General features: G+C 35.0%; 2 protein-coding genes across 7 annotated transcripts in view; one reads left to right on the top strand and one right to left on the bottom strand.

Annotated features, from left to right (window-relative positions):
• LOC118183064 (alpha-tocopherol transfer protein-like) overlaps positions 1-17,504 on the bottom strand; it is a 52,108-nt gene that overhangs the window by 31,019 nt on the left and 3,585 nt on the right. The window contains exon 2 of one of the 3 annotated variants that reach the window (XM_085814185.1): positions 12,382-12,788. The exons of 1 other annotated variant lie outside the window; for it this stretch is intronic. The gene's annotated coding sequence lies outside the window, so the exon portion shown is untranslated. Of the gene's footprint in view, positions 1-5,811; positions 5,864-12,381; positions 12,789-17,504 lie in introns of those variants that run through there. One more of the 3 variants, XM_085814186.1, reaches the window with a different exon arrangement.
• Positions 4,165-16,286, top strand: LOC118183072 (uncharacterized). 4 transcript variants are annotated; one of them, XM_085814191.1, is made up of 3 exons: positions 4,176-4,299; positions 13,400-13,784; positions 15,883-16,286. In XM_085814191.1, the coding sequence occupies exons 2-3, from the start codon at positions 13,737-13,739 to the stop codon at positions 16,153-16,155; spliced, it is 321 nt and encodes a 106-aa protein (XP_085670317.1). In that variant the 5' UTR covers positions 4,176-4,299; positions 13,400-13,736; the 3' UTR covers positions 16,156-16,286. The 4 variants fall into 4 exon arrangements, 3 of the variants coding, with proteins under 3 accessions (XP_085670317.1, XP_085670316.1, XP_085670318.1); XM_085814190.1 differs by having other exon boundaries at positions 4,248-4,405; XM_085814192.1 differs by lacking the exon at positions 4,176-4,299 and adding an exon at positions 4,809-4,827.

The raw sequence follows: 17,504 nt of genomic DNA, 5'->3' as shown, positions 1-17,504 counted from the left end.
TCTGGCTCTGCCTTCTTACTTTTCGTGCATTTGCTTTGGCTCTTTTAAATGCTATGAGGTTTTGCAGAGTAGGATATCTACGAAAAATACCCCATGCTTTTTTCTGTTTTTTCAGTGCTTCATGACAGTCGCGATTCCACCATGGTTTCGAATATTTTAGTATTTTTCCTGATGTTCTAGGAATGGAAAGCATAGCTGCCTTTAGTAACAGCTTCAACAGCGTCATCGATATGCACATCTTCTAGCATTTCCTCTGTGAGTTCTGCAATGGAAGAGAAGAGTTCCCAGTCTGCCCTGTCGAATATGAACCGAGGGAATCTCCACAAGGGGTTTGTTCCTCTTCGTGCAACAGATACTAAAATGGGATAGTGATCGCGGTTGAAAAGATCATTTACCACACTAAAAGTGCAAAATGGCAACAGAGATGGTGAACAGATGGCAAGGTCGACAGCGTGGAAAGTTTTTGAAGGCTCATGGAAGTAAGTACCCTGTCCATTATTCAGGAGACAAAGGCTATGATCTTCAATCATTCGCTCAATTTGTCTTCCTCGGGAATTTGTGTCTTTACTTCCCCAGAGCAGACTATGGCCGTTAAAAATCCCCTATTATTATAAAGAGCTCCGGCAGCTGCACTATGAGACTATTTAAATCCTGCTGATCAATGTGTTCATTTGGAGGCAAATAAAGAGAAAAGACTGAAACTACAATATGAAAATTAACTTGTACAGCGACAACTTGGAGGGATGTCGTCAAAGGAAAGGAAATTGAGGGATAGTCCAGTGAGGTGAGGAGACCACATCTCCACTGGTACGTTCACCTGCAAGGTTATCCTTTCTGACGAGAGAAAACCTCCGAAGTTTTGCTTGTTGTTCTGCTTTCAGATTTGTTTCCTGCGTTGCGAAGCATACAGGATGATAGGCATTGATAATAGCTTTGATGTCAAGCAAATTTCAGTGGAAACCACGACAGTTCCATGAGACGAGGGTGGCCATTATGCTTGATGTTTGTTCTTTCTGTGTTGCTTTTTAGTTTTGCGTGGAAGCAGATGTTCGGAAACTTCCAGATCCTCTTCCACTTCAATACTATTTGAATCTACAGATTCAGAGATTATTCCATCTAGAGAACTATAGCTGGGTCTTCTATTTTTGTTAACTGTTTTTGTTGGGGTATTTTTTGGTTTGCTTGAAATAACTGTTTCTTTATTTTGTATGACGTGTGTTTGATTTTCCTTTTCTTTGCTTGCAGTCTGCTGGGTTTTATTTGATGGGGTCTGTGTACTTATTGAAGTTTGCGTGGCTATGGTACGTGTAGATTTAACGGCACTGGCATATGATTTGTTTGATTGGTGCTGTGTGCTTTGAACTAGTTTTCTGCCTTCGACATATGAAATGTTCCTAGAAACTTTTATGGTCTGGACTTCCTTTTCTGATTTCCATTTCGGACAGGAATGAGAAAATGCTGGATGATCACCCTTGCAATTTATACACAATGCGGCAGCAGTGCAATTATCGCTATCTTGACCAACTGACGAGCATCGAGCGGACGTCAGGCCGCCACGACAAGACATCTTGGAATGGCCGTAACGTTGGCATTGGAAGCATCGCATAGGGTTTGGTATGTATGGTCGTACAGGACACTTGAGGTATCCAGCCTTAATATTCTTAGGCAGATCAGGCGATTTGAAGGTCTGGATCACGTGTTTCGTGTCAATGAACTGACCTTCCCTACGCATCTTGATCCGCCTGGCAGCACTGACATTTTGATCGGCTAGCTCAAAAACGAACTCTTCTTCAGACACAGACAGAAGGTCGACTTCCGAGAGTGCGCCTCTACAAATGTTAAGTGTTTCATGTGCTGATACTGTTACATCAATTTGGCCTAGCTTGGTTAATCGTAGGAGGGAGGCAGACTGTACCGCCGAAATTGTATCGATAAGTAAATCTCCAGATCGGAGACGCTTTATGTTTCTTGGCTCACCAATGGAGGAATGAACATACTTCTGAATTACAAATGGAGATAACTTTTGAATTTCGCCAGAAGGACTTGAGACAACGAAACGAGGGCAATTGTTAGGGTCATGTGCATTTGCATCGGTACGTGCGTTTTTAGCAGTAAATTTTTCAGAATTGGTGCTTGGAGTGACGGGACTGCAAAGTCTTTTATTAAAAATATGTGTGAATTAACCATATTTGAAAGAGAATAGGTTCGGGTCCGACGGCCCCGCCCACCATGGAGCCCAACAAGGGAACACAGATTCCTGTGTTAGGACTAGCCGGACCTATACTCATACTGAAGCCCCACAGTCGGCTTTCCCGAAAGCAGGTACTCCCGACAGCTTATCCTCAAGCCACAGACACAAGGACTAGTGACCAGCCGATTGACACCCGTGAGGACGACTAAGGTGCCTCCCGTTTAGCTGAAGCAGAGGCCAAAGCAGTGTGTTGAGAATAGTACCTCGCCCCTCAACTACCAGGACCCTCCTCTCCAGCGACACGGGTCTCCACGCACGGCAAATATGTGGGCAGTTTTCTCGCCACTTGAAAACTAGAGACGAGGGCTGTTCCAGTTTCTCGTGACTAGCCCCAACCTCCGAAGAGGGAAACCACGAGGGAGAATGGAAGGAAAAACAGTATCAGGTCAGAGGAGAGGAGACAAAAAAGAGGATCGTGACACCCGTCTCACCAAGATGATCCCCTGAAGGGATAGGGTACCTCGGGATTGCCACGCCCGTACCCTGAGGGCTGTTTCCCAGATTGAACGACAGCGATCCCAAAAGAAAATGCGTCTAAAGCAGATCCTCCGTCAGATGAAGGTGGAAAATCTGACCTAACCAACATAACTCTTAAGAAGTATACTAGATCCCATCAAATTAAAAATTGGGATAAAATTAATGAGACCAGTTTACAAAGGAAGTTTTTCTGACACAGATTGCAAAAGAAAAAAAATCTAGATGAAAATTAATTAAAGTAAATGAAACGCGTCAAAGTAAAACCATCCACAAAAGAAATCTCCTCGTATCTAATAAAATTATATACGAAGTTTCAAAAGGCAAAAGAAGCTAACTGAGTCCTAGGTTCATAAAGATGAACTAAAATGATTACATCAATGTAATAAATCAAAAATAATTGAGAACAATATTTTTTGTTTCCGATTTCATAGCAAATGAAAAATATCTGATGCGTACACCACATGACTTCCTTGTAAATTGTACTCCTTTTTTCCTGCATTTCATTTACACTTATTGAATTGAATTAAATCTACTTACTAATTCAGAAGTCAAACAACAAAAACCAGCGTTATATTTTCAATATTTCCACAGGACTAGTTTCGATGGTTTTACCGAACCACCATCCTCAGCTGCAAAACCGCAAATGAACAAGATAGGAAATAATGATTAGATAAGATAAGAAAGCCTGGACAAGAATAAGCAAGTGGCGCATCTGTTGGTGAAACCAGAACTAAAACATAATTTCTTTAAAGGCCGAAGGCAAAGATGGATTGAAATTAGGATCGTTAACTAGAAGAGAAAGATTTTTTTGAATGTGAAATGCCTCTAGAAAATCCAGTTCTCCAATGGAAGATGTTTTTTGAATAATTTTGGCAGCAGAAAAATTGAAAGTGTGATTTTCGGACCAACAATGTTGAGCAACAGAAGACTTCTGTGTTTCCTTTTTTATGACATATGCCTCATGTTCCTTGACGCGAAATTTTAAAGCTCTCCTAGTTTGGCCAATGTAAATCAAAACCACACTGGCAATGAATCCTATAAATACCCCAAGAATTCAAGAATTCATATGGGGTTCTTGAGCATGGAACTCGGAATAAAACCTCATACTATCTTTATGATTCCTAGTGCCATCCCAGTTCAATAAGTTAGCAGTTCAGAAGTTTAACGTCAGGCCTTTGCGATTTGTTTATGCAAATATCATTATGGTATATGTTTAAACAGCATCTGCAATCAATCTTTTTTATTTATTTTTATTACCACTTAAAATCGTTAGAAACCGCAATAGTTAATAAACGGGTTCTATTTTACATCATTTTAGTGCAAGTTTAATTAATTAAAGTTAGGAATTTAATATTCAGTTTAATTTTCAACTCATGCAGTCTGTGTTTTCCGAAACTATCTGCCGCCAGGTATTTTGGTAATTCTGATAAGCATTATCGAACAAATCATGTGAAATTATTAGCATTTGAATTCATCGCCAATAGCGAAAACGGCAAGATTATTACAGTTCGCGAAAGATAAGATTAATGGATGTAAAATAGACATGATGATAAGTCCTCTCACTCCTGATTGTAAGTTATCTATCCCCTTTTTTCAACTTTCAGACATTTCCAAGCCACTGTACTAAATCATCGGTAGTACGAAACTTGCTATGAAATTCTAGCATTTTGTATAGGTGTAAGTAGTTTTCATATTCCTTGCGAAATATTTTGGTATACTTAAAGGATATCAGAAATAATACTTTAATGAAATTTACTTTATTGATGATAGCAATAGTCTGTGCTTTCAAATTATGCAAAAAGATCAACCTTGAATTCGCATTAACCCTTAAATGCATGCAGTTGCCATTTGGCAATATACTCATATTTAGTTATATAAATCAAATCAAAACACAAATTTTAGCTTACTGCATAGTGTAACCAATTGGATACACACTGCTTACGTATATAGTTTTGAAAGTTTCAGTGTGGTGTAACGGACATTATTGTGAGTTGAGGAGTAGGGGTGTTGACATCATTTATGTTTACGAGTTTTTGATTTTGTGTTTACTGTTATTTTGATGTATTCAAGTTTTAAAATTGTTTGAACAAGTTTATAAGGTATGCATTATATTTTATAACATTTGGCAACAATAATATGTTTTCAAAAATTGGAATAAAAAATTAGTTGACTTTTTAAATATTTTTACTATTTTATTTAACATCCATTCTAATGTATTTTTGACTTAAATTCAAAATAATAATAATAATAATAATAATAATAATAATAATAAAATTTCATGCATTTAAGGGAAAATACGAAATAGAAATATAGGGAAGAGCATTTCTATGATTATAATTCCATTTGACTGACTTCTCTTACTGTAGTTTAGTAGTCTAAGTGTCTAATTATCTAGTAGTCTAAGTGTGTTTTCTTCTTTTTTGATGGTATGGTGGGAATATAAAAATGTAATAGTATGTGAATAATATCTTTCTGTAGTATAACGGAAAATTAAGCAATTTATGTCCTCTGTTATAATTAGTTTTTTCGTTTACACTTACACTGAATGTAGTAAAGAACAGTAGACTTAATGTAATTTACACATAGACTTATTTAAGTGTTGTAAAAACTCATTAGCTTTATGTAATTAAGCCTGCTTAAGTGCTGCTTGCATTCTTCTTTTTATCGTTTTTTTTTTTTTTTAACTAACTATGAAATACATATGAGATGACTGAGTCTAATAAGCTTTATATACAGCATACATGTATGTTAGTATACGTCCGCTTTGAAATTTGAAATAAGTCCAACTTGATATACGTCTCACTTGAAAGCGAAAATTTTTGTTTGGTGTATATCCGTTGTTTGGAATACGATTCAAATTCAAAAGGCAAAAGAAGCTAACTGAGTCCTAGGTTCATAAAGATGATCTAAAATGATTCCATCAATGTAATAAATCAAAAATAATTGAGAACAATATTTTTTGTTTCCGATTTCATTGCAAATGAAAAATATCTGATGTGTACACCACATGACTTCCTTGTAAATTGTACTCCTTTTTTCCTGCATTTCATTTACACTTATTGAATTGAATTAAATCTACTTACTAATTCAGAAGTCAAACAACAAAAATCAGCGTTATATTTTCAATATTTCCACAGGACTAGTTTCGATGGTTTTACCGAACCACCATCCTCAGCTGCAAAACCGCAAATGAACAAGATAGGAAATAATGATTAGATAAGATAAGAAAGCCTGGACAAGAATAAGCAAGTGGCGCCATCTGTTGGTGAAACCAGAACTAAAACATAATTTCTTTAAAGGCCGAAGGCAAAGATGGATTGGAATTAGGATCGTTAACTAGAAGAGAATGATTTTTTTAAATGTGAAATGCCTTTAGAAAATCCAGTTCTCCAATGGAAGATGTTTTTTGAATAATTTTGGCAGCAGAAAAATTGAAAGTGTGATTTTCGGACCAACAAAATGCTGGGCAACAGAAGACTTCTATGTTTCTTTTTTTTAACTTATGCCTCATGTTCCTTAACGTCAAATTTTAAGGCTCTCTTAGTTTGGCCAATGTAAATTAAACTATGCTGACAAGGAATCCTGTAAATACCCCAGGAATTCATATCCGGAATGGAGTCCTTGAGTACAGAAATCGGAATTTTATTGATAGGAGAATAAACGACCGGAAAGTCAAATTTCTGTAACATACGTGCAGTTTTATAACTAATTAATGGAAAGAAAGGTATGACAACAGAATTTTTATTCTGCTTTTAAATAATTTAGTTCTTGATCAAGAGCCAGTTTGGAAGAACAAACTCCAACTTTTTTTGTTGTTGTTGTTTCCTTCAAAATTAATACTTGTTCGGTGTGTTATGTTATCTTAATTAATCAGAAGTGTTAAGCAACGAAGAAAATGGTTGAAATCACTACGGAGATGAAAAAATTTTGTTTTTTCAAAAATAAGTAGATGGTATGAGTATTCTGGACTTGGCTACCTCATACCGTATGCTGAGAACGATGGTCTCTACGATTGTGAAAAACAAAAGGCGCTATTAAATCGGCTAACGTTGCGAAGAGAGCAAAATTGATTACCCCAAAAAGATTGGATATTTGAGCATGTTGAGAAACTGTTTCGTATTTGGATAACAAAAAAACATTTAATCTATGTGCAGTATATATTTCATACACTGCATTTTCATTTTGGTATTAAACAGTGTTATAATAGTAACAACGGGATTATTTTTAAAGAAAAACGGATTAATTCTTTTCTCTTTATTTCTTATCGGAAAAGTTTGTTTGGTATATGTTCAAGGATCTGGAACGAATTTATTAGTACATGTTTGTTTAATGAATCATGGCAAAGAACGCGAAGACTTAACTACCTATAGGAAGGTAGCGTTCTTGTATTTCATATATAACCGGATCATATTTACGTTATACATGGGAAAAATCATGAATACACCCATGCATTCCGCGCGTGTTCCGGTATTCGACCCTTGGTGCAACGACTATTGTTCAAAGGTCTTCTCCACTCTGCCGCTATTGAATACATTAATTACATAATACCAAGAAATTAACATTTCTTACTGTACTTCCTTACTTTGTTTTGGTTTTTGAGAAATACGAAATAGACAGAATAAATCTGGAAATAAGTATACGGTACATAGGCGAAGCGATAAAAATATAAAGTAAAATTATATGAATATATTTAATATGTATTTCATGGTTACTCTGTATTATTTTTCCTGGTTACTTTAATCATTTTGCTAATCAGTATTTTTTATGTTCAATTCTCTTTTGATTTCAAAATTCACAAAGAATTCACAAATGTGCGTTCCAGAAATTTATGTGAAAAGAGGGGTTGCTCTACAGATACGGCAATCTCTCTGAAATTTTTGTGATACACTTCTGACAATTCTTCATACTTACATGAACTAATGGTATAAGTTATGGTATAAGTTAAATTTATAAAAATTTAGAAGTGTTCAAAGTAGTTTCCTCCTACATTAATTCACGTTTATAAATGAATTTTCCAAAGATTAAATGTTTCAAACCATCCATTTCTTGGAATCGAACAAAAACATGCTTCTAGAGCAGAGCCTCATCAATCACATCTTCAGAATGAAAAAGACGGCCACGCAAATTTTGTTTTAGATTAAAAAATAGTGAAACTACCTACATAGCCAGATCAGGAGAAAAGTCTAGTAATTCTATCATACTGATATGCTTTTGTAAAAAAAAATTCAAATAGCAGCCTTGCTGAATAACGATATGCAGTAACACGGTGAAATGAGTATCCTTCACGTCTTGAAGAAACTTATGGAACTCTTACACACTTTCTGGAAGACACTTAATGGTCAACCAGTTATCTGTAACTGTCTTCTGTCCCTCAAACTTGATAGCTCACATCAGTCCTGTACTTAGTTTTTTCACTGCTCCTTGCCTTTTTACCATTGTTGATTTGGAGTCATCTTCACCCATACTATACTTTCTTGACGTGTTGGAACGTCAAAAATCGTACATACTTTCATCCCCAGTTATGATTTTAGAAATAATTCAGTAGCATTCCAGCTGAAGGCTGTGTTGCTAAGTGTTCCATAGACGGCCGATCTGTCTTGACTAGACTAAAAGTATGGCTTTATCCCTACGCAGCCGGTGCGTGATTCATTGAAGTGTCGTTCGCGTAAAATTGCTAGTATGTAAGGATGGTTACTCAGTGACCCAAGGTGAGAAATAAGTGTCTCGCATACTTCAACCTGTAATCTGTATCATTTGGTGGTACAGAGATTTTTATTGATTAACATTTTTCGTTTAAACAGCGCGACCTGCAGCATGAAGCCTCTTCTTGAAAGCAAGATTACTATACTACAAGGTCTTCTCTTGCATGATGTCATTGACTTCTAGTCTGCTCAAAAGCAACTCCTGCTTTGTATCTTCGTTTCTTGCAATCTCAGTAGACAGACAAGTTTATGGTTTTTCAATGTCAAACCGTTCTCTTTCGACATTCGTGACGGTGATGTCACTATGCTCATAGACATAGCCAACTCTATCACATTATATAGTTGGCTGTGGCTCATAGAAGTGGAAGAAATTTTGCTTTGTAGCAGGCAACAGCCCCTAGACTTAACTGTCTAGAGCTCCGTTCACAACAGCAGATTCGACCGGTAGGCATATAAGCAAAATGAACACTGCTAGGACAGCGGCTTGAATTTGGCCAATGACAGTCCAGATGAGGGTCACCATTAACTCCGCCGACATGAGTGATGTCACATTTCTGACGTTAGTTTACATTCCGCTGTTCGGAGTTACGAAGTGCGTTCTTTGAATGTACATTTAGTTTTTCGAAATGAAAATGTTTATATATATGTGTATCTATCTCTATATAACGATTTAATGTTTGTTTTGGAATGTTAAGGATTACTCTACTGTTCCAATACAAAATTAGATCTAGTCGGATGGAAGTTATTGATGACTGGAAGATGCATGTAAAGTGTGGTTTAGAAATTTATTCTGCATATTGATAATCAGAAACTTTTAAGTGATAATGACTTAAATCATCTAATATATAAAATCTTAATCATTTAATATATAAAAAATCTAATATATAAAAATCATCTAATATATAAAATTTAAAAAATAAAAAAAATAAATTCTGCGGGAATTAAACCAAGTGAAGTTAATGTTAAGTTAGTGAAACCAAGTGCTAATTTGTGTCTGTAATTAATGCAGTAAATATTTTGGATCAAAATGCCACCAGTTACCATTGCAATGAATTTGTGAAGTCATTAGGATTTTTTGGAAGCCAGAGAGAGGAAAAATAGGCAACCCCCTTCGCCGGGAATCGAACCACTGACCTCTGGAATACCGGCCCAGCGTACTACCGTTACACCACGAAGGCATGCTAGGAAAGTGGGAGAAATACCTTATAAATTAACATAGTGTGTGTCAAGAAATCCTTACAATACATTTCATATATATCTATCTGAATATTTACAGCATTATTAACTGTAATTTGATTTCTTTACTTTATCAATATGCTTTCTTATAAATAAACTTCATTTTGTTATTAGAACGTAAAGAGAATAAAGATGAAGAAGTGGGTTCACTCTAATGAACATATTGAAGTGTAATTTAGCTATGAAACTACTCAAGTTAAATGAAGAACACGTTATTTAATAAGGAATGAATATATTTAAGATATGCTACCAGCTCTGATATTTCAAGACTATTGTATATGCTTATCTATGAAGATTAAATCACTATTAACTGACGGTTCTGGTTCTGGTAAAGCATATATCATATTTGGAATTTTCATTGCTCAGTATGCATTCTTAGAAAGGAAGTCCATTGTTTTGCTGAAATACAAAGAAATTAATACTGAATAACTATAAGTGCTTAGAGTAATAGACCTACTGAAATCTAATTTAGCTATAAAACTGCAAATGCTAAATGATGCTGAACGTAATTTAGCAAGAACTGAATTTAGTAAGATATGTTACCAGTTATGATATTTCAAGACTATCGAAAATGCCTAACAATGAGGTATCATTACCTGTTCTAAGGTGTAACGCTGAATTGAATCCAATAAGTATACTTTTATTTCCAGGAAACATACCTTCAAATCAGTTGCTTGAATGTGTGTTTATTGTTCTTTACATCTAGTTAAATACAGTAAAACTTACATAAGCCAAAACTGAATGGATTAAAAAAAATTAGCTTAAAGTAAAATTTTTAATTTTACATTTTGACATATTAAATAATAATATGTAAGAACCTGAACAGTATTAAAATTAATACAGTGCATTTATGTGGATGGCAATGGCCTCGTATTTAGCACGCATTTCTAATTAGAATCTATATTCTCCAAAGACCCAAAGCCTTTTATCATTTGAGAAAAGGATCTTTTGTCAAACTTGTGACTATCATACATTTTTCTAGTGGATTTGAAATTGTGTAACTTAATGTTTCCTTAAGTCAGGAAGGAATATTCCATAATATGTGAAGAAAACATATATTTATTTTCTCATATGTCTAACATTTTTCAATATTATATTCAAATACAAGATTTCATGTTATATTTAAAATTTATATATATATATATGTATCAATATATCAGAGCATTAAAAAAAATCACATCGCAGGAAACTAAAGTTGAGATTCACATTACATGCATGGCATTCAAATTTATATAATTTTAATTTCAGCTTCAATATTATTATTTCCTAAATCAAATCTTAACATGCACTATTTAGACTAATATTTTATGTCCTAGACTTAGAAAACACTTCCTTCCCTGCCAAAAAAAAAAAAAAAAAAAAAAAAAAAAATGCCTACCAGCGACGAGCAGTAAAGTAGCTGAACACTGGTAATTCGGTCTGAGGTTCGAATCCCGCGAACAGGCTGGCTGCATGGACGTTTTCATGGTTTTCCCCATGTGTAACGTGTATACAAACAAGTTTTCCTTAGAAAGCCCTCCACGAAGGCATCCCTCTCCTTAGGCAGATAGCCCTCGAGGCATCGCCGTAATCACATAAACCAAACCAAACCAAACCCTGCAAAAAAGTTAGGAACAGATTATCATTTTAACATGGCAAACCTCTTATTTGTGATCACCTCTGAAACTGACTACTTCTCCTCAATATACAAAAAATTCTGGTACTGAACATCTTCTGTTTGAGATGACAAGCTTTATACAAAATTAAAATCATGTAGAACTGCTGGTGGTCATTTTAGCTGCTGCTATTTATTAAAGGTAAGAAATTTATTCAACTATTTCTAAAAATGCAAATTAATCAACAAAATCTGGTATTAAGTACTTTGTTTCTGTAAGCATAATTAATAATAACTTCCAAGTTTGATTTAGTGTGTATGATGACAATTTATTACATTAATGAATGTTATTTGCTTGACAGATATGAAGAATTTCTATTGAGGAGCTGTTTTGCTTGGAGGGTTGGTTTGGTTTGGTTTATTTGATTATGGAAAGCATGCAAGGTCTATGTGGGAGGGATGTCTTTGTAGAGGATTTTCTAAGCAAAAAAAAAAAAAAAAACTCATATCCATATTTACACACGTGGAAAATCAGGTAAATGTTCATGCAGCCAGCCTATCCACCTGGAATCAAACTCAAATCGAACTATCAGCGTTCCAGTCAGCCACTTTTGGGCTGTGCTTGGAGGGCCATAAAGGAGAATAATTACATGCACTGAAAACTGAATTCTAAACTGAATGTATAAGGAAAGCAATGGAAATTTATTTATCAATACTAGTTCTTATTAAATTAAAATACTGCATAAAATAAATTTATAAAGCTATTGAATGAAAATTTCCATTAACCATATTTAAGACGTGTGTAAGGAGTGATAGATTAATTATTTCTAATATTATCAAGTAATTTTCTTATAAAGGAATTAAAAAAAAGCAAAAGCTTCTTTAGAGAAATTATTCTACTATAAGAAATCATATACTGCTGGAATTCACATCCCACCTTATCCAAAATCAAATAAATGCATTTCTAAAATAATAAAAAATAAATAAAGTTTTACAGAAATATTAAATCAAGTTTTACAGAAATATTAAATATGAATACATTCATCTAAATTATTTAAAAAAACTGAATGTGAAGGTGTGAAAAATTAAGAGAAAAAAGTCAGAAATGTGACATCACTCACGTGGACGGCGTAATGGTGATCCTTATCTGGATTGTCATTGGCCAAACTCGAGCCGTTGTCCTAGCAGTGTACATTTTGCTTATATGCTCCCCGTTTCTCTCTGATACGGTGGCTGCGCGAAAGAGCGTTGCATGTGAACGGGGCTTGGCTATGCCATGTATTTAGGGGATATTGGAGCAGGCCCGCTGATATCACCACGCTAGTTAATCTTGGTCAAGGAGCAAACTTTGGAATAAACTTAGTTTCTTCCACTTCTGTAAGCAAGTGACATCAATGTTGGGAAGATCCTAATATTTTCTGTCAACTGAACTTCATAAAAAGATGATTTTCGGAACTTCGCGGAATTCTGGCATCATTTTTCAAACTTTAAATTTCTCTCTCGCCTTTTTGTCTTATGAAGTTAACACCTATACAGAAAAATATCATCTTGCATGAACTAGTACAGAAATGTGAACAAGTATGATTAAAATATAAATAAATGGAATTCATCGATTGATAAATTCATGGAAATCAAGGTTCTGCACACATCTATTTCTTTATTGTAGTGTAATTTTATTTGGAAAACTGATTTGGTAATTGCATTTTGAATTCTAGGAAATCTCCAAAAAGCGCGTCATCGGAAAATATTATTGTAATTTACATATATTTTATTTGCTTAATTAAAGCATTTGACGAGATACTTTTGTTCACTATGTATTTTTAAACCAACACATTCATATATTTATATAACTCTTTTTTCCCAAATATAGTCAGAGTTCAAAGTTGGCAGAATTTCAGTGTTTGTATTACAAGTTTAAATTTTATCAATGTGGTACCACGATAATCCTTTAACGTAGAGAGATACAGCTAAATATTAAATAATGAAAACATTAATACTGCGCAATTTTACGAAAGTAGATTTTTAAACGCTTTTTTGGGAACATTTTATATCTTTTATGAGTATATGCAAATACAAACACTTCTTGCTTGTGATTTAGTGCATGTCAATAAAATACAGTAAAATATTTTTTCTTCTCAGATTCACCTTTTTATGCTTAAAAATATGTGCACGTGCACGGGACAAGGAGCTGAATTTCTCTTGATCTGGTTCGGTTTTATCGTCACTACTGCATTTTTTATCGGGATTATTGCCCTACGCACAGCTAAGAGGAAGATCTTTAGATTAGGCTACATAGTTCAAACTTCTCAAAATCAAACGGTTGACTCCGAGAATAGACCAGAACCTACGCCCAGTACCCAGATGCCCTCAGGACTTGTTCAAATGACGGACGCCGCAAGTACCTTTCAGCAAAACCAACCGCCAACTTATGCCGAATCGACTGAACCTAATTTCAAGTATCAATAGATGAAGTGAAATGACAACATTCAAGTTCAATTTGCTGCTGTTATTTAATTCAGATATGGTAAAATAAAAGAAATTTTTCGTTTCATTTATTTGTGTCTTGAACTTAAAAAAAAAAAAAAAAAAAAAAAAAAAAAGTCTGCACCTCACGCATGTGCAAAAATCTCAAAATAAATACAATTGCATCAGGAATATCTGTCCTTCTGCTTCACGTGTATTTCCTTCTCTCGCTTTTGGTGATAAAAATGGCTTATCAAAGTATTCAATGCAAGATACCAACTTAAAAGCATTAAGAGCATTTTTTTTTTTTCTTTAAGATATCGAAACATGTTTAAATGATAGCGAATAATTCCAAAGTTCTTTCGAAGTATATATGATAGAAACGTTGGGAAATTAGACTGTTTATATTCTTTGTTTAGTTACTCATAAACTTGGATTGATCGACTTTTGAAATTATTTGGTTGCTAAATAATTTTGTATTTTTATGAAGGTGTAATGTATTTCTCTCGCCCTCTTAGCAAGCCTTCGGGGTGTAGTGGTCAGCACGCTCGACGCGTATTCGAGAGGTCCGTGGCTCGAGTCCCGTCGACAGCATTGCTGATATTTTTCAATATCTCCTGCTTCCAAAAGACTAATGTCTCCACAATGGCGCCGGAACTTTTAAAAAAAAGTTTGTGGATGATGATTCTCCACCACCAGGATTTGGCGATTGGGTTCCTAATCCCCTGTGGCCTATTAAAAGGGAGAGTATATTAAGGTACTTCTCCTTCCTTCTTAGCATGCATTCGTGGTGTAGTAGTCACGCTCGACGCGTATTCGAGAGGTCCGTTGTTCGAGTCCCGGAGAGGGCATTGCTCATTTTTCAATATCTTCTCCTTCCAAAAAGTCTATAATGTCTCTACAAAGGATTTAAAATAAATTAAGGTATTCTAATTAGTTTCACCTAAATCACGCCATTTTTCAACAAGATGCCTCATTCCTATATTATCCGTTGCGTATGGAATATCTTGTACACATGGATCACTGGATGACATATTTATTCTAGAAATCGTTTGGTTTACTTGGTTACAGCAAAGCACGCAACTATCTGCCCGAGAGGTGGAATGCCTTCGTTGAGGTCTTCCTAGGGAAAACTGGCAAATATCCACATTACATATGGGGGAAAGCACGAAAACGTCCATTTCGCCAGGCCTCTCTCTAGGATTCGAACTCTGGAATCGCCGAAATCTCGACGAGTCCGAATCTTGGACTTTGTACGGTATAAACATTTTACCGTATAGATAAGTACAAGAACCACTTAGGCATATTTACGAATACTTATCAACGATATAAGAATTTCAAGATCTAACATGTAACTATCTCTTAGGCAGAGATTTAGCTATTTGCAGGTATAAAAATAAAATAAAATGCATAGCCAATAAATCCACAGAGAGAGTCTAAAATCTGCCAGAAACACGCACCCCGAACCACATATAAAACCATTGTATAACCGCTGTGTAATTCTGCTTTGTTTATTCATTTAATGTTGTTTGCATAGACAAATACGGGTAATTAATTTCTTACATTTTATTTTATTCGTTTATTTGACTGTTGTCAGGTTTATAAACTGCATAAATATTAATTTTCATCAGGTGTTTTTTTCAAATTCATCCATGGACTCTGACACAATAGTTTAAAGTAATTATAAGTATTCTGCTGCAAATACATACCTAATTTACATTTACCATAATTTATCTCAATTGAGAATAACTGTGCTTTCGTGACACATGTCTCTACATGTATAGACATGTGTAGAGACATGTTTCGACATGAGACATGTCGCCTTACTTGGCGACATGTCTCTACAGTTTGGCAATTTCTATACTTTATTTCGATCTTATTTGGCGATTTTACTTCAGTTGAAAAATTTACTCTTCAACATTTGATAATACTAACCGGATTGTTGATCACAATAATTTCCATGATTTTTTCTACACATGGGCGGGACATAACCTATCAGATAACAATATCCGGATGATCACATTAACCGTGATGACATTAAGTGGCAACTAATGTATACATCTAACTTTTTAAAACCACTTGAAAATTGAGTTAATTCTTTCTTATTAATTTTTATATTTTAACCAAGCTCTAGAATAATAATTTTGTTTTTTTCCCAGATTCGTCTTTCAGAAGTTACAAATATGTGCGAATGCATAAGTACTGGATTTATATTTCTTTACCTCTGGGTAGGTGTCCTTATTGCTGGATTTTTCTTCAGTATGACTTTCCTTTTCGTCAATTTATGTTTGAACAGAAAGCCTAAGTCTAGACAAGGCTTCGTTACTGGAAATGTCCGAAATGAAAGATTTAATATTCAACAAGGTACACCAACTATCACCGGCTACCAGAATCCTTCAAGATATGTCCAAGGCACTTATGGACCTCCCTAAAATGTACTACCACGCTAAATATCAACTGCACCTCATTATTAGAAAAAGTGATCAAAGGAGAAATTTATTCATATTCAAGCTCGTAATGTTATTGAATTCATATCTGGTTAAATAAAAGAAATAATAATTTTCTTCTTTATTTATTTGTAGTTTGAGCACACGGAAAACTATATTCCATACATGGGAATAGATATCCTAATAATTATAATTAAATCAATTAGTTTCACGTTTCAATTAGTAATTTTCTTCAGCATTTCTTTGCTTTCTTTCCGTTCAGTATAATTTTCGCAAAAATAACACCAGCAACGCTAACTAAAGTACTCAGATGTAGAATTACCTTATACATTCAAAACTGTTAAATATAGATCAGATTATTCTTAAACAATACTTCTTTTGTTCAAGATCAGTATATGTAGTATAGTTGCTGATAAATGATAATGGATAACACTACTGTTCCCGCGAATAATACCGACAAGTCTGGGAGTAATAATCAGCATGATTTGTGTAGTCAAAATAGTAGTTTTTTCCCTTCTTGTATTGGAAGAACATTTCTTCTATTTCGTAATTATTAAACTCAATACAGGTAGTCACCCACTTACCGCACTTGTCATTTTCAGCTTTACGGTAGCGAGAAAGCGCTATACAGTCAATGGAAATCACAGTTTTAACCATTTACCGTATTATGCAATATACACCACATACATATGTAGTATCCACGAGAAAGAGAGGTTGGTTGAGCGTACCACACTCCTATTTACTAAACGAAAATTCATGAGGGGGGGGAGACCAGAATTTGGTAATTAGAGAAATCTGCTTTTGGAAAGCACTGTTTGCTTTTATTAATTGTCACGTTTGCCCTTAACCGTACCAATTAAGGTGACTGCTGTTCTACAAGTGCCGAAGCCCGAACACAGGATCTTTTCGGCTGTAACGACTACTCGACGTCTTAAATATACTACAGGCGATGCTAATGCTGTTGCTTCGCAACCTCGTTTGGTCTTGTATCGTTATCTGCATTGGTACAGCGATTTATTGTTGTAGCATACTGTTTGGATTTTTTAATGGCGAGGTTCATCGTAGGTGGAGTTGGTCTAATCAGCGCGAGTCAAAAAAAGGAATCTGAAAAACGTACTGGCACCTTTTCACCCTACCCGTCTTTCAGCAAGGCACAAAGAAATGCAGAAAGCTGCCAGCACCATAACGAAGCTCGGTATCGTGAGGAAACAACCCATGTGTATGTCGCTGACTTAGGACTCTTAGTCTTGGCAAACAGCCGCCGACGCTCACAAAAGTGCCAGTACCTTTTCCAAGCTAGGTCACGCCTTGCCGAAACGGAGAGGAGTCCCCTG

Source organism: Stegodyphus dumicola, chromosome 3 (assembly GCF_044657685.1).
Source record: "Stegodyphus dumicola isolate Sdum_Otavi_A_Nest chromosome 3, ASM4465768v1".
Classification (NCBI taxonomy): domain Eukaryota; kingdom Metazoa; phylum Arthropoda; class Arachnida; order Araneae; family Eresidae; genus Stegodyphus; species Stegodyphus dumicola.
The sequence above is the reverse complement of the archived record's forward strand: the minus strand, read 5'-3'. Positions and strand labels throughout refer to the sequence as shown.

Excerpts from the sequence above, each read along its gene's own strand:
- LOC118183072 (XM_085814191.1), top strand. The coding sequence starts at position 13,737 with ATGACAACATTCAAGTTCAATTTGCTGCTGTTATTTAATTCAGATATG. Across the intron at positions 13,785-15,882 it reads TGTTATTTAATTCAGATATG|ATTCGTCTTTCAGAAGTTAC; the intron begins GTAAAATAAAAG and ends TTTTTTTCCCAG.